Raw genomic sequence first — 16,111 nt, 5'->3', positions numbered from 1 at the left:
CACTTAGGACGGAAGAATCCCATGCACTGCTACAGACTAGGGACCAAATGACTGGGCAGCAGTTCTACAGAAAAGGACCTAGGGGTTACGGTGGACGAAAAGCTGAATATGAGTCAACAGTGTGCCCTTGTTGCCAAGAAGGCTAATGGCATTTTGGGTTGTATAAGTAGGGGCATTTCCAGCAGATCGAGGGATGTGATCATTCCCCTCTATTCAGCACTGGTGAGGCCTCATCTGGAGTACTGTGTCCAGTTTTGGGCCCCACACTACAAGAAGGATGTGGATAAATTGGAGAGAGTCCAGCGGAGGGCAACAAAAATGATTAGGGGGCTGGAACACGTGATTTATGAGGAGAGGCTGAGGGAACTGGGATTGTTTAGCCTGCAGAAGAGAAGAATGAGGGGGGATTTGATAGTTGCTTTCAACTACCTGAAAGGGGGTTCCAAAGAGGATGGATCTAGACTGTTCTCAGTGGTAGAAGATGACAGAACAAGGAGTAATGGTCTCAAGTTGCAGAGGGGGAGGTTTAGGTTGGATATTAGGAAAAACTTTTTCACTAGTAGGGTGGTGAAGAACTGGAATGGGTTACCTAGGGAAGTGGTGGAATCTCCTTCCTTAGACGTTTTTAAGGTGAGGCTTGACAAAGCCCTGGCTGGGATGATTTAGTTGGGTTTGGCCCTGCTTTGAGCAGGGGGTTGGACTAGATGACCTCCTGAGGTCCCTTCCAACTCTGAGATTCTATGATTCTATGAATGTTCTCGCATAATGTGATTCCTTTTTATTCTGTACATTATGACATAAGCAGAAGGAGGCAGGGGAAGAAACTTTCAGACTCAGCTCTAGAATTCCTGACTTCTCGGGTGTGTGACTTCTCGCAAAATCTTGCTTTTCACCTTTTGAGATCTGGATTCCAAAGTGAAAGCTGCATTAACACTAACTGTTTTTTTGTGTGGAACAGGTGTGTATGCGTGTGTGTCTAAGTCTATTTCACATTAATTTATAAATACTGAAAACATGTTAGTAAAGCCAGTGGTGCCTATTCTGACTCCCACCCCAGTCCATATATACAGCTTCAAGAGCTGGAAAGGAGCTGCAAAGGAAGGGTTAGGGGGAATTCCCCTAGCACAGAAGCAGCATAGGGCTGCTATATGTAACCCATTCTGCTCCTGGGCTGCAGGCTCATTGCTGCAGGGTTTCTAGGCTCTGATGTTGTCCATAAACAGTTGTGGGGAGGCAGGCTGGGGGATTGCTCAAATTTGTGCCAAGAGCTGTTCTGGCCCTGACAGCAGCCCAGAATCAAGGTGGCACAAAGATGACTTGGAGTCGCCTTTCCCTTTGTCCCACAGCTGTGCCTCTCAGGAGATACAGGACAGAATCTGTCCCAGCAATTTTAAAGTTAGGCTTTCAGATTTGTTTTGAAATGTGTAAAATGATTTAAAAGATCTGTTCTGTTGGTGTACATATGTCTCCCCCATTAAAGGTAATGAGAAGCAGCTGTTAATGGAATTACGTACATGCGCCAAAAAGCGAATAGCTTGTATTCTGTAAACTGTTGTCTCTTTTTGTTATGTGAACAGTTATGTGGTTATATGTGCTCTTATAAAATAAACTCCTTTCCTAGAATGTCTATGCTTATAGACTTTAATATCATTTAAAAAATATTCACTGCATTAGACTGGAAGCCTGTAACATTCAACTTCATAATCAAAGCTTCTTTTAAAGATTATAAAAAACACCTGATTAACTGGACAAAATATTGCTATAAAAGCTACTTTAGTGTCTAAGGATTTTATTCTCAAGCAACTTTTTAATCTCTTTTTACATAACCAGATGGTCAGTACAGCAGAGAATGTGCTTGCATTGTTGCCAGGGATGATCTAAATAAGCATAGCAGTCCTAAATTATATTCACCAGTAAGAAGCATAACCACCTCTTACCTCTTTCTCAGAAGTATGAAAAATAAACTGTCCCACAATTACCAGTTTATTATAATGGCACATATCGGATATGGATTTCCATCAAATGTGGCTACAGGAAAATGTAACCATATTTATAGAAATGCTGTCTCAGGCCCCAGCATATGCTGGGGTATAATCAATAAACCTTGTATAGTTGTGGTTGCCTCATACGGTTATTTTGCAGGTCAAATGATGCTTCTGTATTTCAATGCGCAGGCAGCCGAGGTATTTTTGTTGTGCCTTTCCACCACCTCACTGCTGATTTATGGTAATTGCAAGAAAATCTAATTCCATTTGTTTCTGATAAAATAAGGAAATGGAATGATGGTATTAAAAGAAATCCAGCTGCTACAGATCACTTGTACCCCTCTAGGACTGTGCTAAGGGAATTTGTGCCTAGGTGAGCTGTGCAAAGCAAACAAACTGCACTCTGCGTAAGAGCAACAATCATTAACCACTTACAGTATAAAGTGATGTAAATTTACATGGAACTTCAGGGAACATGTTTCCTGTACGTTCTGTAAATCCAAATTTATCTCATTCAGGCAAGACCAAATCACACAAGACAGCAATGAGAAGGGGGGAGAAGGAGGGATTTCCTGAATAAGTGGGTTTAAGATGGTATCTGAAGGAGAGAGCACTTGGATGAGGACAGAGAAAAGGTTGCAACTCACTTTTGCTCACACCTCCACCAACACACATCTCCTCCTCTTGGGTCCATAGGTGTCTTCTCATACGTGTGCATGTGCTAGACCTCTGCAACACACATCACTGGAAGAGGCTGCCCTTGTCCATGCCCTTTGGCCAGAGACTGATTTAAGGGTGTAGGCTCCAGATACCTCTTGCCTTTGCTCCTTCTCCTCAGAGGTTGAAGAACTTTGCTCTCTTTGGGGCCAGTCTGTGTGAAATGCCACACAACAAACTTTTTAAAAGATGCTCTAAAATTGGAGAGAGAATGCTACTCAAACTGTCTTCATAATATAATTCATATGAATATTCTGCCAAAGCCCGCAGAGGCAGGCAACCCTTAGCCTTTCTACTGAGAAGGGAATTGCTTTCTAGTTATGTAAATTTTCCTTTCTCTGACCTCCCTTGGTCAGTCTGACAGCCTCATGCTGCTGTGTCCAGAGCCAGATACGTGTATCTCCCTCACCTGATCTGCTGCTGAAGTCCAAGCGTTTAGTATTGATTATCATATTAAGATTAGGTTACACTCGTGTTTCCCCACACAATTACTTGCTTAGGTGTGCTGTCTGTCTCATTCTCTGGCAGGTTCCCACACCTACCTGTCTGCACATTCAGAATTTCAAAATCCCTCTTGATCTTTCTTCTTTACACATCCTTGCTAACCAAGACCACTGCCCTTTGTTATAGGGGTGAGATAGCGTCAACCTGCTGAGAGCACCCAATTTCTCTCTCTGCTGACGACAAAGGGAATATGATTTTTTCCTCTTAATTTTCTACTGTCATGAAATATAAACTATTGACAGACCCACTCCCTGTCTCAATAGCAGAAGGATGAAGCCAAGAATGGGAGGAGAGAAACAAAGGAGAGATGAGTGGGAAGAATGCAGGGAGAATTAAGTGTGTGTGGAAATGACACAGATGGGGGCGGAGGGGAGATTATGCAGGGCCTGAGAAACAAAGATGAGGCGATTCACTAGGAAGAGGTGGCTTGTCAATGGGGGAATTTCCAGAAGGAAAGGTGGGACGGGGGCAGAGCACCAGGAGGAAATGGCTTCAGTAGCAAGATATTAGCCTTGAGTGAGAGGCAGTGAGGCCAGAGAGGGGAAAAGTTAGAATAATTAAGATGAGAGCTGATCCCTGTGTAAGTAATGAAGAAAGGGAGGAGTGTGGACTTTGGAGATATGAAAGGTGGAAATGCAGCAAAGAAGCTTTCCAGTTACTCCTGCGCAGCTGAGTAATGGAAGGAGGTAAAGGCGAGAGGTAGTAGCCAAAATTTTGGCTACAACAATCCTGAGAACAAGCTGCAAGGGACTCAGCAGCATCAGTGGCCTTAGACACCCAAGAAGAAGGGCAGAGTCATAGCCCTAGTCCTGCCCTCCCTTTCGGCATCCTCAAAGGTGGGAGGATCACATGCTATTCTTTTTTTAACAGGTGTTGACAACCTTCATGTTTTCATCTTGTAGAATTCTACCTGCCCCTATTCACTGCAGGCAGAATGTCTCCAGCCACTGCCATGCCATGGTGTTTTATCTGCAGTATCGACCCTAAAGTGACACTGGTTTCTAAGGCCACAATCTGGTCTTTTACTTTCTGAGAGGTCACCCTTCTTATAAATGAACTTTAAACCACTTGCACAAACCAAAATCAGTGCAATTTTCTTTTACAGCTTGTGAAATTAACAATTGTATATAGTTAAAAAGAAACCTAGTCTCTCCCCCAACCTCCTTGGAGAACAGCAGAAGGTACACTGGTCTGGAGGATAACTGAATACCAGCAGATCAACAACTGACTGCGGGAGCTGCTCTCAACCTTCAGGCACCTCACTTAATCCAAAATTTAATGGCAGAAGCCTGGAATTTTGGTGGGTACTGGTATTCATCTATCTTATGAATCTGTTTTGTTCCTGGCTTTCCATCTACTCAGTGTGATCTTTATAAGATCAGTGCTCTAAGAAGGAACGTTAGTGGCAATTGTATTTGGATAAATAGACTGATCTCCTTTTAGTGGTCTAGTAAGAGAAATCTCAGCAATGTCTGTCCCGATAATGCCAAAATCCTTCTTAAGAGGATGATACCTGAAACTAAGATGTAATGATTGATATATCAATGTTCTTAAAAACAAGTAGATGTTAAGGGGACAAAAGATGGACAAAGTGTACACTCATATGTAGGTTAGATATACTGGCTCACTAGCATTTTTTTGACAGAGATAAGGTCTAGTTATTGGGGGGAGGATGGGGTGGAGTCTCCTTTTTAGGTCACAATGCAGAGTCTGAAAAGCCTAACCAACAATGGTTAGTCCAAGAACTAATGGCCATATTTTAAAAGATATTTAGGTGCCTTTAGATGCAGATAAGTGCCTAGTGGGCTTGTCAAGCACTTAACTCCCAAGCGGTTACAAATGTAAATATAAATATTCAGAATTAAAATGAAAAATGTAACTCTGCATTATTTACTTTAACATTAGGCAAATGTCAAGATTTTCTTGGCCAAACCAAAACAGAGGAAAGATGGCTATCAAATAAATGATATCAGTTAGTCTAGATCTGTAAAAGCAGCAAAGAGTCCTGTGGCATTTAAGTGAATAAATAATATTCTTCCAGGATTTTACTTGAGTCCTTATTTAGCAGATTATTATGGTATAGAAGTAGAGCTTCTGACTTTAGGTTTAACCTATAAAATACCCCCAATACAAAACAAATTAAATTGGTATTTATCCAATAAGCACTGGAAACACCAGAAATGGTTACTTGGATCTAGCAGCTTGTCTACACAGAGCAGCAATTTGGACAACAGGTGTATGACTTCTAAAGCACACTGAAGTGTTGTGCATTAATTGGTCTGTGTAGACCTGTTGGTGTGCTTTAAAGGTTGCCTAGTGCATTTTAATGTAGTGCTGTTAGAAACAGTACTACATTAAAGCGCACTGGGGAACATTACAAAGAAATTACTCATTACAGTATAAACTGCTGAAATGAGTAATGAATATACATAACAAACAGTATATACAAAGAAAAAGTCCCAAAACTCATAGTTTTATGGGTTTTTCCATCTACATAAAACTCAAATTGCTAAAACTAAACCCTGGCAAATGAAATTTAATAAACCCTGAAAAACAGAAGTCCTGTAAATTTCACTTCTACTGGAACTTCCAACAGAGGAGGTCAGTGTTATACACACAATAACTAAATCTCACACAACCCTGGGTGGAATAAACATTCACCTCTGAAGTGAAACACAATGGTGGTTGAACAGCTTGCTGCAATGCAACACATGACAGAAGTGGAGAAGATTGTGTCCACCTGGAACTGTAGGGCGTTTTGTGTTATTACATGATACATCATTGAATCTTTAAGTGTAGCTGCAGGAAGCAAACGATTGAAATCAGCTCCCCGTATCTTCTTGATGCAAAGGAAGGAAGAATAGCGCACTGACTGTGCAGTGAGGAAGGACTTCATTATCAGTTATGAGAGGTAGTATCACTGATAGCACAATCTGTGTTGCACAGCAACTGTCCATGCACAGCATGGGAGACCAAGGCAGAATGAGGCTGAAGAATCAAGATTGTGTGATAAGCCAGTTAATAGAACAGTGAGAGAGGTAGAGGTAAGAGAATTCACTTCTGATCTGTCAGCAGCCACAATGAGAAGTGCCTGAGAATAGTACATTGTTTTCTATTGAATGTTCATAAAATTCCAATCTGAAGCAAACCATCCGCTTGAGGGACCAACACTACAGCACAGTAACAAATGTTATGATACAGCAATTGCTAAGGTACAGTAACAGCACGTTTGAGGTCTGACTGACTCTTCCATCACGGCAACCAACCACACTCCATGACTTAAACTTGGAGTTCCCAGTGAATAGGGAGTAGTGGCCACTTGGATGGGGGAAAGAGTTGTGGTCTGCAAACACTGTAGAATTCCAAGGATTAATGTGGTAAGCAGAGCATCATCTTGCAGATCCTAACCCATGTCCAGGAAGGGCCATCCCCTCTATGGCTTGTGTTATGCAGAAGGATGAACTAGATTATCACCGTGCCTTTAAAAATCTACAAAGAGTAGGCCCACTGACTTCAGAGGGATTGCTCACATGCTTAAAATGAAGCCATTGCAGTTTCCTGGCAGTTTTGTCCCAGGATCCAATAGCTGCATGAAAAACCACCTGCTCCCTGGCCTTCCCCCTGCTTACACCATGTCCTCAACCCTAGGTCACAGAGGGGCTTCCACAGGTTTCCAGGGAAAGGCAGGACTGTGTTGCATCGACTCCACTTTACCCCATACCTCTGTCACTTTTCATCCAGCTTTGTTAACCTCTCTGTGCCTTCCAGCAGAGGGGTGAACAGAGCCCGTTGTCATTATCCAAGTAGTTGGGTACGCTGTTGGTGAGTGCAGCCATGAAGTCATGCACAGTGGCTTTTATGCAACATGTCAGTTGCTTTCCCCAGTGTTTATGAATCCTGTTTGTTGGTTGTGTAAATGTCTTGCCAGATTCTTCCTGACTAGACCCTATTACGCTTCCCAGTTTGCTGATTCAGACCTCTGTTACAGAAAGGCAAAAAACCTCCCAGGTTTTCACCCTGATAAAGTGCAGCCTTTATGTCCACATAAATTCCACAAATGATCACTGTGCCATTCCAAAAAGTAGTTGCAAATGTTGCAGATACAGTTTCAATACTGCATAACCTCCATAATTCCTGTCTCGAAGAACTTTGACCCAGGATATTTTAACATTACTATTTACAACACTACTTTTCTGTTTCTAAATAAGTCTGTTTACAAAAGTATCTTGGCTCTGTCTAGAATGGCTTTTGACTGTACTTATTATCAAGATAAAATACAAAACAGACTTTTACTGCTCATAAGCAAATGTGTATGCAGATCATCTAACATGATAAATGATTTGCGGACAATGATTTACTACGCAGTCCAAATTAAATAATATAACTGGTCAGCTCCAAATAAATAATGCATGTTTTTAGAGCCCTATTTACATTAATGAATCATTTTAAAATCTGATGCTGTTTACTAAGTGCATATTTATTTCCCATGGGAGAGTTTAGAAAATTTATCAATTTTTAATATGCATTAAGCTTTTTGTGCCCGAAGTGACAGGGGACAATCCGAATTCATTGAAGTCAATAGCCGAACTCCCACTTACTTCAAGGGGGCCAGGAATTTTGTCCACAGTGTATACTTGCTTTGGCCACTGGCAGCATACAAAATCCTAGACTGTTAAGTGTTAATGTTCTATAAGACCCCATCACCAGTTGAGAACACTACCTGGGTCCCTAGCTGCTGTCCTGCATGGGCCAAATTCCCATTGATTACTGTGAGTGTTTGGCCTAAAAATAGGGTTACCAGATAGCAACTGTGAAAAAACGGGATAGCGGGTGGGGGGTAATAGGTGCCTGTATAAGAAAAAGTCCCAAAAACGGGACTGTCCCTTTAAAAACAGGACATCTGGTCACCCTACCTAAAAAGGGCTCCAGAATCAGGCTTGTGATAGAATAAACTTTCAATGGGGAGGAGGGGCCTTACAGCGCTTTATAGGAGAGAGAGGTAATTTAGCCCTTTGTCCTCATATGATCAGAATATAAATGCAGTACTTCTCTGTAAAAAAGTAGCAGTCTGTATTCTGAGCTAAGCGCTTGTAATAAGTTTTAAAACCAATGTGGTAGAAGATTGGTGTAAATTGAGATAGCCAGCCAATGCACAGCAGATGAGGATCTGCTCTTCTCTCTTTCTGTCACTCACTCCACAACACCAATGATATACCATGACTACTGCGGGCAACTTGAAATTCTATGGCCTGTGTTCTGCAGAAAAATGGACCAGATTATCACAGTGGCTTAGTCTTCATAGATTTTAAATTAGGCCCATGGACTTCAAGGGGACTACACATATGCCTAAAATGAAGACTTTTCAGGATCAGGGCCCTCACTGGTAACTAGTCCTCATTTCTTCAGCATCTTTTTGGTATAAAATTAAAAAACTTTATTCTGCTTCTGAAAATTACTTTTTATAAAATAATCCCTAGATGTTTGTCACTCTTATTCTCTGGCTATGTTATATTCTAAGTATTACTTGCTCAATTTTTGGGGGAAAAAGGTTCCATAGGATAATCACATTTTATGGAGTAAGCATGACTAGTCTATAGTAAAAATCATGAAGCTGGACAGGAAATGTGCTGCTTACACATTTTAGCTACATCCCAAATTTTAAACTTTTTCCCCCTTAATAAACTGGGTTATACAATGTGTGTGTTGAAAAGAATGAAGACATGTCTAGTACTTCTACTGTGGGACAAGTCTGTCCAGACACTATAGTCAAATATATTTATCTTACAATAGTTAGCTTGAGTACAAAGCAGGGAGGGATGAGACAGGCTGTGATGAATGCCAAGTCTTGGATGGCTGGATAGTCTAGTATGGAGATGATGATTTTTCGAGTATAACTAATATATCCCACATTATTGAATACACGGAGCTTTTTGCGTACAATATACACATGCCACAGTACGTTCATAAACATGGAAAAATACTTCTGCTCCTCTTGTAGACTCAGCTTTAATTGGCTATTGAAGGAAACAAGACTCCTGGAACGTAGGGATTAGACTCCAGCTGGACCAGCAAAGGTGTATAAGGGACTCTTCTATCCTTTCAGCACCTGGGCAGCAGGCTGTCAGAATGCCGAGGTTTGCACTCCCTGAATGCAAGCGGGGAGGGCAGACTAGCACTGCTGGAGGTATTTCAATCCTTCCAGGGGTGGTGGTGGTTTGTATTTACATTGCAGAAGCACCTAGGTGCCCTAGTAATAGACCAGGACCCCCCTGTGCTAGGCACTGTACAAACACAGTAAAAAGACAGACCCTGCCCAAAGTGATTACAATCTAAGTGTCCGTGAGTGGCCAGGGCCCTGCCGCCCTGTACACCAGCTAGGATTGGTGCTGAAGGGAGTGCATGCTGGACATCTAAAAAGTGTATGTGCTACTTCTGAGAGTGAAATCCAAGCCTCACTGAAGTCAACGGCAAAACTCCCATTGGCTTCAATAGAACCAGGACATCACCCTGAGTGTGCATCTCCTGGCTATCCTGGTGGCATTCTGCTGCTACACTTTGCAGGCAGAATACCTCTGGCCACTGCCACGGGGTACTGCACTGACGAATTCCTCCCTAGCCTCTCTTTCCTCTGGTTATGAAATAAGCAACTCCCTAGATTTCTATGCCTGTGGTAGTAACTGAGTATGATTATCAAACACCCACATACACACATATACTGCACTGTACATATGGAATAGTAGGCGAAAAAGACAAAAAAAAATCCAACAACACAGTGCTTTCTCAGAGCATATGTGGATCCAAACAAATAAGGAATAGCTAGTAAAACAATTCCTTTAGGCAGAGGGTAGGGAAAGCATTATAGTGCTTTTCCTTTGAAGAATTACCGTACATACTACGTGTTTAATTCTGCTGCCCTGTATGACTGGGGATATCAGATTTTTTTGATTTTGTACAAGAAGGAAAAACAGCATGGATGAAAGGGAGGTTTTAGGTATTCAGCTTTAACTGCTGGAAATTAGCAAGCTGTGAGAAAAAGAGTGTTTAGGGCAATCTCTAAACCATTTAAAAAAAAAATAAACTTTTAATCTCCACAAATTGTTGGTAAGAGCTGTCTTAAAGGAGCTTGTCTCTAATACTGACTTTCCTTTGTAACTCAAAACATTGAGTAAGATGTGATCATTTAGAAGAAATTATATATTTTAATGGTACATTACCCTGAATATAAAACACATGAGAGGGCACTCCCTTAATGCAGGAGGCAAGGGGATAGATGTACAGCCTGACCTTTGTCTATTTACCTTATAAAGCTATTAAACAAATGATAAAATATGCACCAGGACATCACTTGCAGATCTACTTCATTGTAAAACTAGGCTGGCCAAAAGTAAAAAATAATCTATAAGAAACAAGCCTATACTGTTAGGAGACTTCACCAGATGGGACCTATCTGTCCAAGAGTTCTATACTGTCACTCATCGCTGTAGTATCTGAGTGTCTTTCATGTAAAATCAATAGCAAAGTCTCTAATGGACTTTTCCCTTTACAGGAATTGGAACTCTGCTTGGGCTAGGTTATTTTTTGGAGGAGAGACGGTGATTGGAAAGGGCTTGGGAATAAAAAGGGTGTTTGGATTGTGAGCGGCACTTTCTGTAGACAGGCATTCTCAAAGGAGAAGGCTTTGCAATGTTTCGTAATAGATCTTTTCCATCTCTGCCTACTCTAATCACAAAATAAGTCAGACAATAAATATGGGCATGATTCTGATCTCGCTTACATATTTTTGCTGGTGTAACTACACTGACTCAAAGGAGCTACTCCTGATTTACACCAATGTAAGTCAGATGAATCAGGCCCTTCCTATGACTAGATTCAGAAATCATGTATCCGCTGTCATACGTAAGAAAGTCTTTCATTGTGAGACACTATAGTAGACAGCTTTTTTGTTGGTGTCAGGGTTACCAACCAGTGACTGTACGAAGTTAAAACTTGAAGATATGCATGGGGATGGGGGACCTTTCTATTGTACAACTCTTCTCTTTGGACTGAAATTGGAAAACTATGTGCTGGCAACTAGCACTACTGTAAAGTAATGTAAAATCCAGCATTACAGGGAACTGTCTTTATTCACTTCCTGTGCTGGGCATCCTTCAATTACTAGACAAGTCAATGATTACTCATTTATTTTGCTCACTACTTAGGGATGTGGGTCGGTTGGGGATGGCAGAGGAAAGTGTTTTTCCATCAGTGGTTTTCAGTCTTACCTAAAAACTATGCAAACTCCAGCCACCAGAAAGCAGCTGTTTTATGTTTTTTGTGACAGTTACAAGTTAAGACACTCTAAAAATAAAAGCCTAAGGATTTTGCATGTCTGGGCTTGAGGGGGGAAGTCTTCCCTGCCAAATACTTGTAGTTCTGGATAAAAAGAAAAAAAAGTGCAGCCCCTGGATATAAAGAACAATGGACCAGATTTGTCCCCAGGCAAGCTCTGCTATGTTCAGTGTGTCATATCATGGCCGAATTTAACGCCCTAAGCCAAATCACACTGTTACACAAGAGCAGGGCTTCTCAAACTGGGGGTTGAGACCCCCTCAGGAGGTCGTGAGGTTATTACATGGGGGGGGGGTCGAAAGATGTCAGGCTCCACCCCAAACCTTGCTTTGCATCCAACATTTATAATGGTGTTGAATACATCAAAAAGTGTTTTTAATTTATAAGCGGGGGGTCGTACTTAGAGGCTTGCTATGTGAAAGGGGTCGCCAGTACATAAGTCTGAGAACCACTGCCCTAGAGGAACCAGTTTGACTTCAACTGCCTGGGTGTAACAGGGAGCAGAATTTGGCTGAATGCCTTGTATTCTAGTTTCTTAGTTCTTCAGACAACAAAACAGGGAGTTATTGCTTTTGCTGTCCCTGAAGTTGCAGTGGAATGGAAAGGTGCAAGGGGGCAGCTAGGGTGACTTCTCTGTCTTTGGCAGCATTCATCCCCCGTTGGATCCTGCTAACCCACTGCTGCTGCCCCAGTGGAGGACTTATGAATAAAGACACGTGCAAAGTATTTCACTTAGAATGGAAAACCAAATGTGCAAGTACAAAATGAAGAAGGGCTAGCTATTATTTCAGGTATCACTGAAAAGGATCTGGAGTGATAGTGGATCACAAATCAAATATGAGTTGTCAATGTAATGCAGTTGTGAAAAAGGCTAGTATGGGTTGTATTAACAGGAGCATTGTATGGGAGGCAATTGTCTGGCTCTAGTTGGCACTCAGGCCTCAGCTGGAGTACTGTGTCCACTTCCAATTAGGAAAAGATGTGGACAAATTGGAGGGAGTCCAGAGAGGACAGCAACAAAAGTGATAGAAGTTTTAGAAAACTAATGCGCATGTTTAGTCTTCTTGAGAGAGAACAAGACTGAGGAGGAACCTGACAAGTCTTCAAGGGTTGTTATAAAGAGGACACTGACCAATTGTTCTCTGCTGAAAGTAGGAAAAGAAGTAATCTGCTTAAGCTGCAGCAAAGGAGATGGGGTGAGATATTGGGAAAAACTTTTTTTTAAACTCTGGCATAGGCTTCCCAGGGCAATCGGGGAATGCCCAGCCTTGGAGGTTTTTAAGGGCAGGGTGGTCAGCCACCTGTCGGGGATGATCTAAGTTCACTTGCTCCTGCCTCAGTGCAGGGGGTTGGACTTGACCTTTGGCGGCTCCTTCCAGCCTGACCTGTCTGATTCCATCATCCGCCCTGGCTCACAGGGAGCGAGCAACTTCTTGCGCTGCCTTTGGAACGCCCCAGCCTGCAGCACAGGGCAGGTGCGGGCTGAGTCCCGCGAGGGGGGAGACTGCTCCAGGACCCCCCTCCACCTCCCCCTGCGCACACAGGGATCGCTAAAGCCCCCGCCTCCCTCTGCAAACCCCTCCCCCTGCTCCAAGTGCCCCGCAGCTCTGTCCTGCCCTTGAAGTGGCTGTAAACCGTGTAAAGTGACAGCAGCCCCCCACCCCCCCTCGCCCCCCGGGCTGGAGCCGGGTCCAGGCAGCGCAGCGAGCCCCGCCGGCAGCCGCCCTCCCTACCTGCCGGCGCGAGCAGCTCCCCTTCGCTCAGCTCGGCGGAGTCCGAGTCCATGGTGCCGCGCGCCGGGGCTCCGGGGGGCGCCGCGCGGAGAAGTGCAGCCCGGCGCTGGGGAGAGCGGAGTGAGCGAGGGAGCGCGGGCGGCTCCGCTCCTGTCTCCTCCCAGCCCGGGCGCCGGGTCAGCGCCGCCACATGCAGCCGCCTCGCTCCGTGCCATTGGCTGCGAGGCAGGCGGGCCCCGCGGGGGGGCGGAGGCTCCGCGCTCTCCCTAAACTTGTTACCGGGGCTTGATCTAATCAGCGGCTGCGGCTCCGCTGCGTCCCCGGCTTGGCCGGCGCTGCGGGGAGCCTCGTAACCCGGAGCCGTGGGGCCGTTCGCCTTCGGGGCTGCGGCTTTTGCTGGTTGGCCCTGGGTCAGTGCACGGGGCTCTCCCGCCGGGGTATGTCTGGGGCTCCCTCCCTGCTCCCGTCCGCCCACGGCACAGGGGGCTTTGCCCACAGGGCAAATCGAGCCTGTCTCTAGTAGCGACCCATTCAGCGATTAGTCTTCGTAGCGCTGTAGTGCCTGGGAGCCGCACTCACGGGCCGGCCAAACACGGAACAGAAACACGGCCCCAAAGAGCTTAAATGATCATTGTGTGTCGCCTGTTCAGGATCCTACTGCCCCATTCAGTGGGGGAAATGTGCTGCTGAGTCTCTCCTTTTTTGTTGCTCTCCCTTCTCCTACATCCTTTCTCCCCTTTTACCTGTATTTGTGTCTCCCCTCTGGATTTCCTACCTTTTATCAGCTCCCAGTTCACAACCTCTCTACCCTTTCTAGCTACTCAAAAACTAAGCCATGAAAGAGTGAATGTTGGCCTGTGTAAGGACAGTGGCATCACTGAGCATCTGAGTCGACATCCGCAAGAGATCAATCAGGGGGCAGAGGAGTTCACTCCCCTCCCGCCTCCCTCCCTGCTGCTGCAGACAGAAAAGCCAGAGCAGGGTTGTGAAGTACACAGAGTGCAAAGTTGCCCAATGTGGCATTTTGCTGCGTTGGTTCTGCTGCACAGGGCAGAAGTGGAGTCAGAATTTGCCCCACAGTCTATAGAAAGTCCCAGTGTTCCCTCTCCCTTCATATCAGGCATGGCAGTACAACCTGCAGAGACAACAGATCTGAAGATGTCACCGCCTGGCCCAAGCAGACTGGAGCCTGGCCTCTGTGCAGACACACCTCTATATGAAAGATGAGGGTGGCTGCAATCTGCTCCATTTATATTTTGCATGTCAGGCGCAACTTAATTTGGGAAGTTGCCAGCATCATCCTGGGTGGGTAAAGTTTGGACCTCCAGTCTTATATATTAAGAAGACCTTTGTGAGATTTCACAGACAGCCATGTCAATTCAATGACAATGACAACAAAGCCTAACTTTAACAGGTATTGTTTGCATTTAAGTTTGTAATGATCTCTTCAAACAATGCCGAGCAACCTCTGAGAATTGAATTTATATATATATATAATGAGAGAGAGAGAGAGAAAACTCCTTAATTTAAACAAGGAATCTGCTCTCTTTCACTATAACATTCATAGTTTATTGTAAAGGGACAATTCAGACATATTACACAAAGGAGTAGAGAGCACAGCTAGGGGAGACAGTGCATAAGTGTGTTATGGAGAATGCCTCATGGCAATAAGAAATCCCCAGAACAGAATCAGAGAATTGCTGCAGGTGATGACAGACATCACATTTAAAACAAAATCTGAGAGCTCCAAGGTTCTGACTCCCCATCTTTTAAACCAGTACAACCCCAAAGAGTATAAAAACACTTTCTCCATTAAAAGAGCAGTTTAATTCTGAGGGCTAGTGAGGGGAAATCGCCCATCAGGTGTGGATTTGAGTTTAATCCATCTTCTCAGTCTTTCCTTCCTTCACATGTATCAGCTTCTGAAAGTTTTTATCCCTTCTATAAAAATGTTATCACACTATAGGCAAACATTGACTTTTTAATGGCACTAGGCAGAGCATACCAAAAGCTTAATATTCAGCCCACTGCAACCAACCATCTTAGGTGCAGCACACTCCCTTTCCAAAAAAAAAAAAAAAGTCCTACTAAAAGAAATTCTCTAATTTTTTCAGGTTGGATTTTTCTTTGGGCAGAACCTATACTATAATCACATCTGCTTGTGGGAGAGCTTTGGAGATCCACACTTGATTATCACATAGTCCGTGTTTAGCTAGTATCCAGTGTTAGATGCTACAAATTCAGAAGTCTTTGATACCAGATGTTCAGTTGCCACTAGACAACATTATTTTTCATGATCCTTTAAAGAGGAAGAAGCCTGGGCTTGGGATAGTGAACATGAAAACTGAACCCCACTCATTTTAATCGCTGTCAGCCTTTTTCTCCTTGGATAACCAGACCAATAGATAATGCAGTGGAAATGAAATAACTTAATCAATATTCTGTTGCATCAAAGGTGAGAAATATACACTGTGCATTCTCATTGCTGTGCCGTAAATATTTTCTGTTCCACAGTAAATTCTCTTTCAAGATAATTGCCTACTTTATTGCTGCTAACTGTACAGCACTCACTAAAGTTTTCAGCTGAAATAGAATGAGCATATTGTTTCATTTCAAAACATATGGTTAGAAATCATTTTTTCCTTTAAATGTTCTTTAGCTAGCAGAGTCCAGCACTTGTCGTAACATGTGGCCCGGAAAATTCCATATGCTTAGAGCTCAGAACTTCATAGTTTCCACCCATTACAACAGTGTGCACAGAAAAACCAAAACCAATTAATGACAATATGCGCCATATATATGTAACTTAAGTAATAGTCCACATACTGAAAACAGCTTCTGTTT

The 16,111-nt window shown here is 43.5% G+C and overlaps 1 protein-coding gene across 1 annotated transcript in view; it reads right to left on the bottom strand.

The window, feature by feature from the left end:
- Positions 1–13,356, bottom strand: part of TNFAIP8L3 (TNF alpha induced protein 8 like 3) — a 61,073-nt gene extending 47,717 nt beyond the window's left edge. The window contains exon 1 of the mRNA XM_044978828.1: positions 13,268–13,356. Within this exon, the coding sequence (XP_044834763.1) occupies positions 13,268–13,319 (52 nt within the window). The 5' untranslated portion in view covers positions 13,320–13,356. The remainder of the gene's footprint in view (positions 1–13,267) is intronic.
- Positions 13,357–16,111: the final 2,755 nt, after the last annotated feature.

The sequence above is a fragment of the Mauremys mutica genome, chromosome 11 (assembly GCF_020497125.1).
Source record: "Mauremys mutica isolate MM-2020 ecotype Southern chromosome 11, ASM2049712v1, whole genome shotgun sequence".
Classification (NCBI taxonomy): Eukaryota; Metazoa; Chordata; order Testudines; family Geoemydidae; genus Mauremys; species Mauremys mutica.
This window is presented reverse-complemented; position numbering and strand designations above follow the sequence as displayed.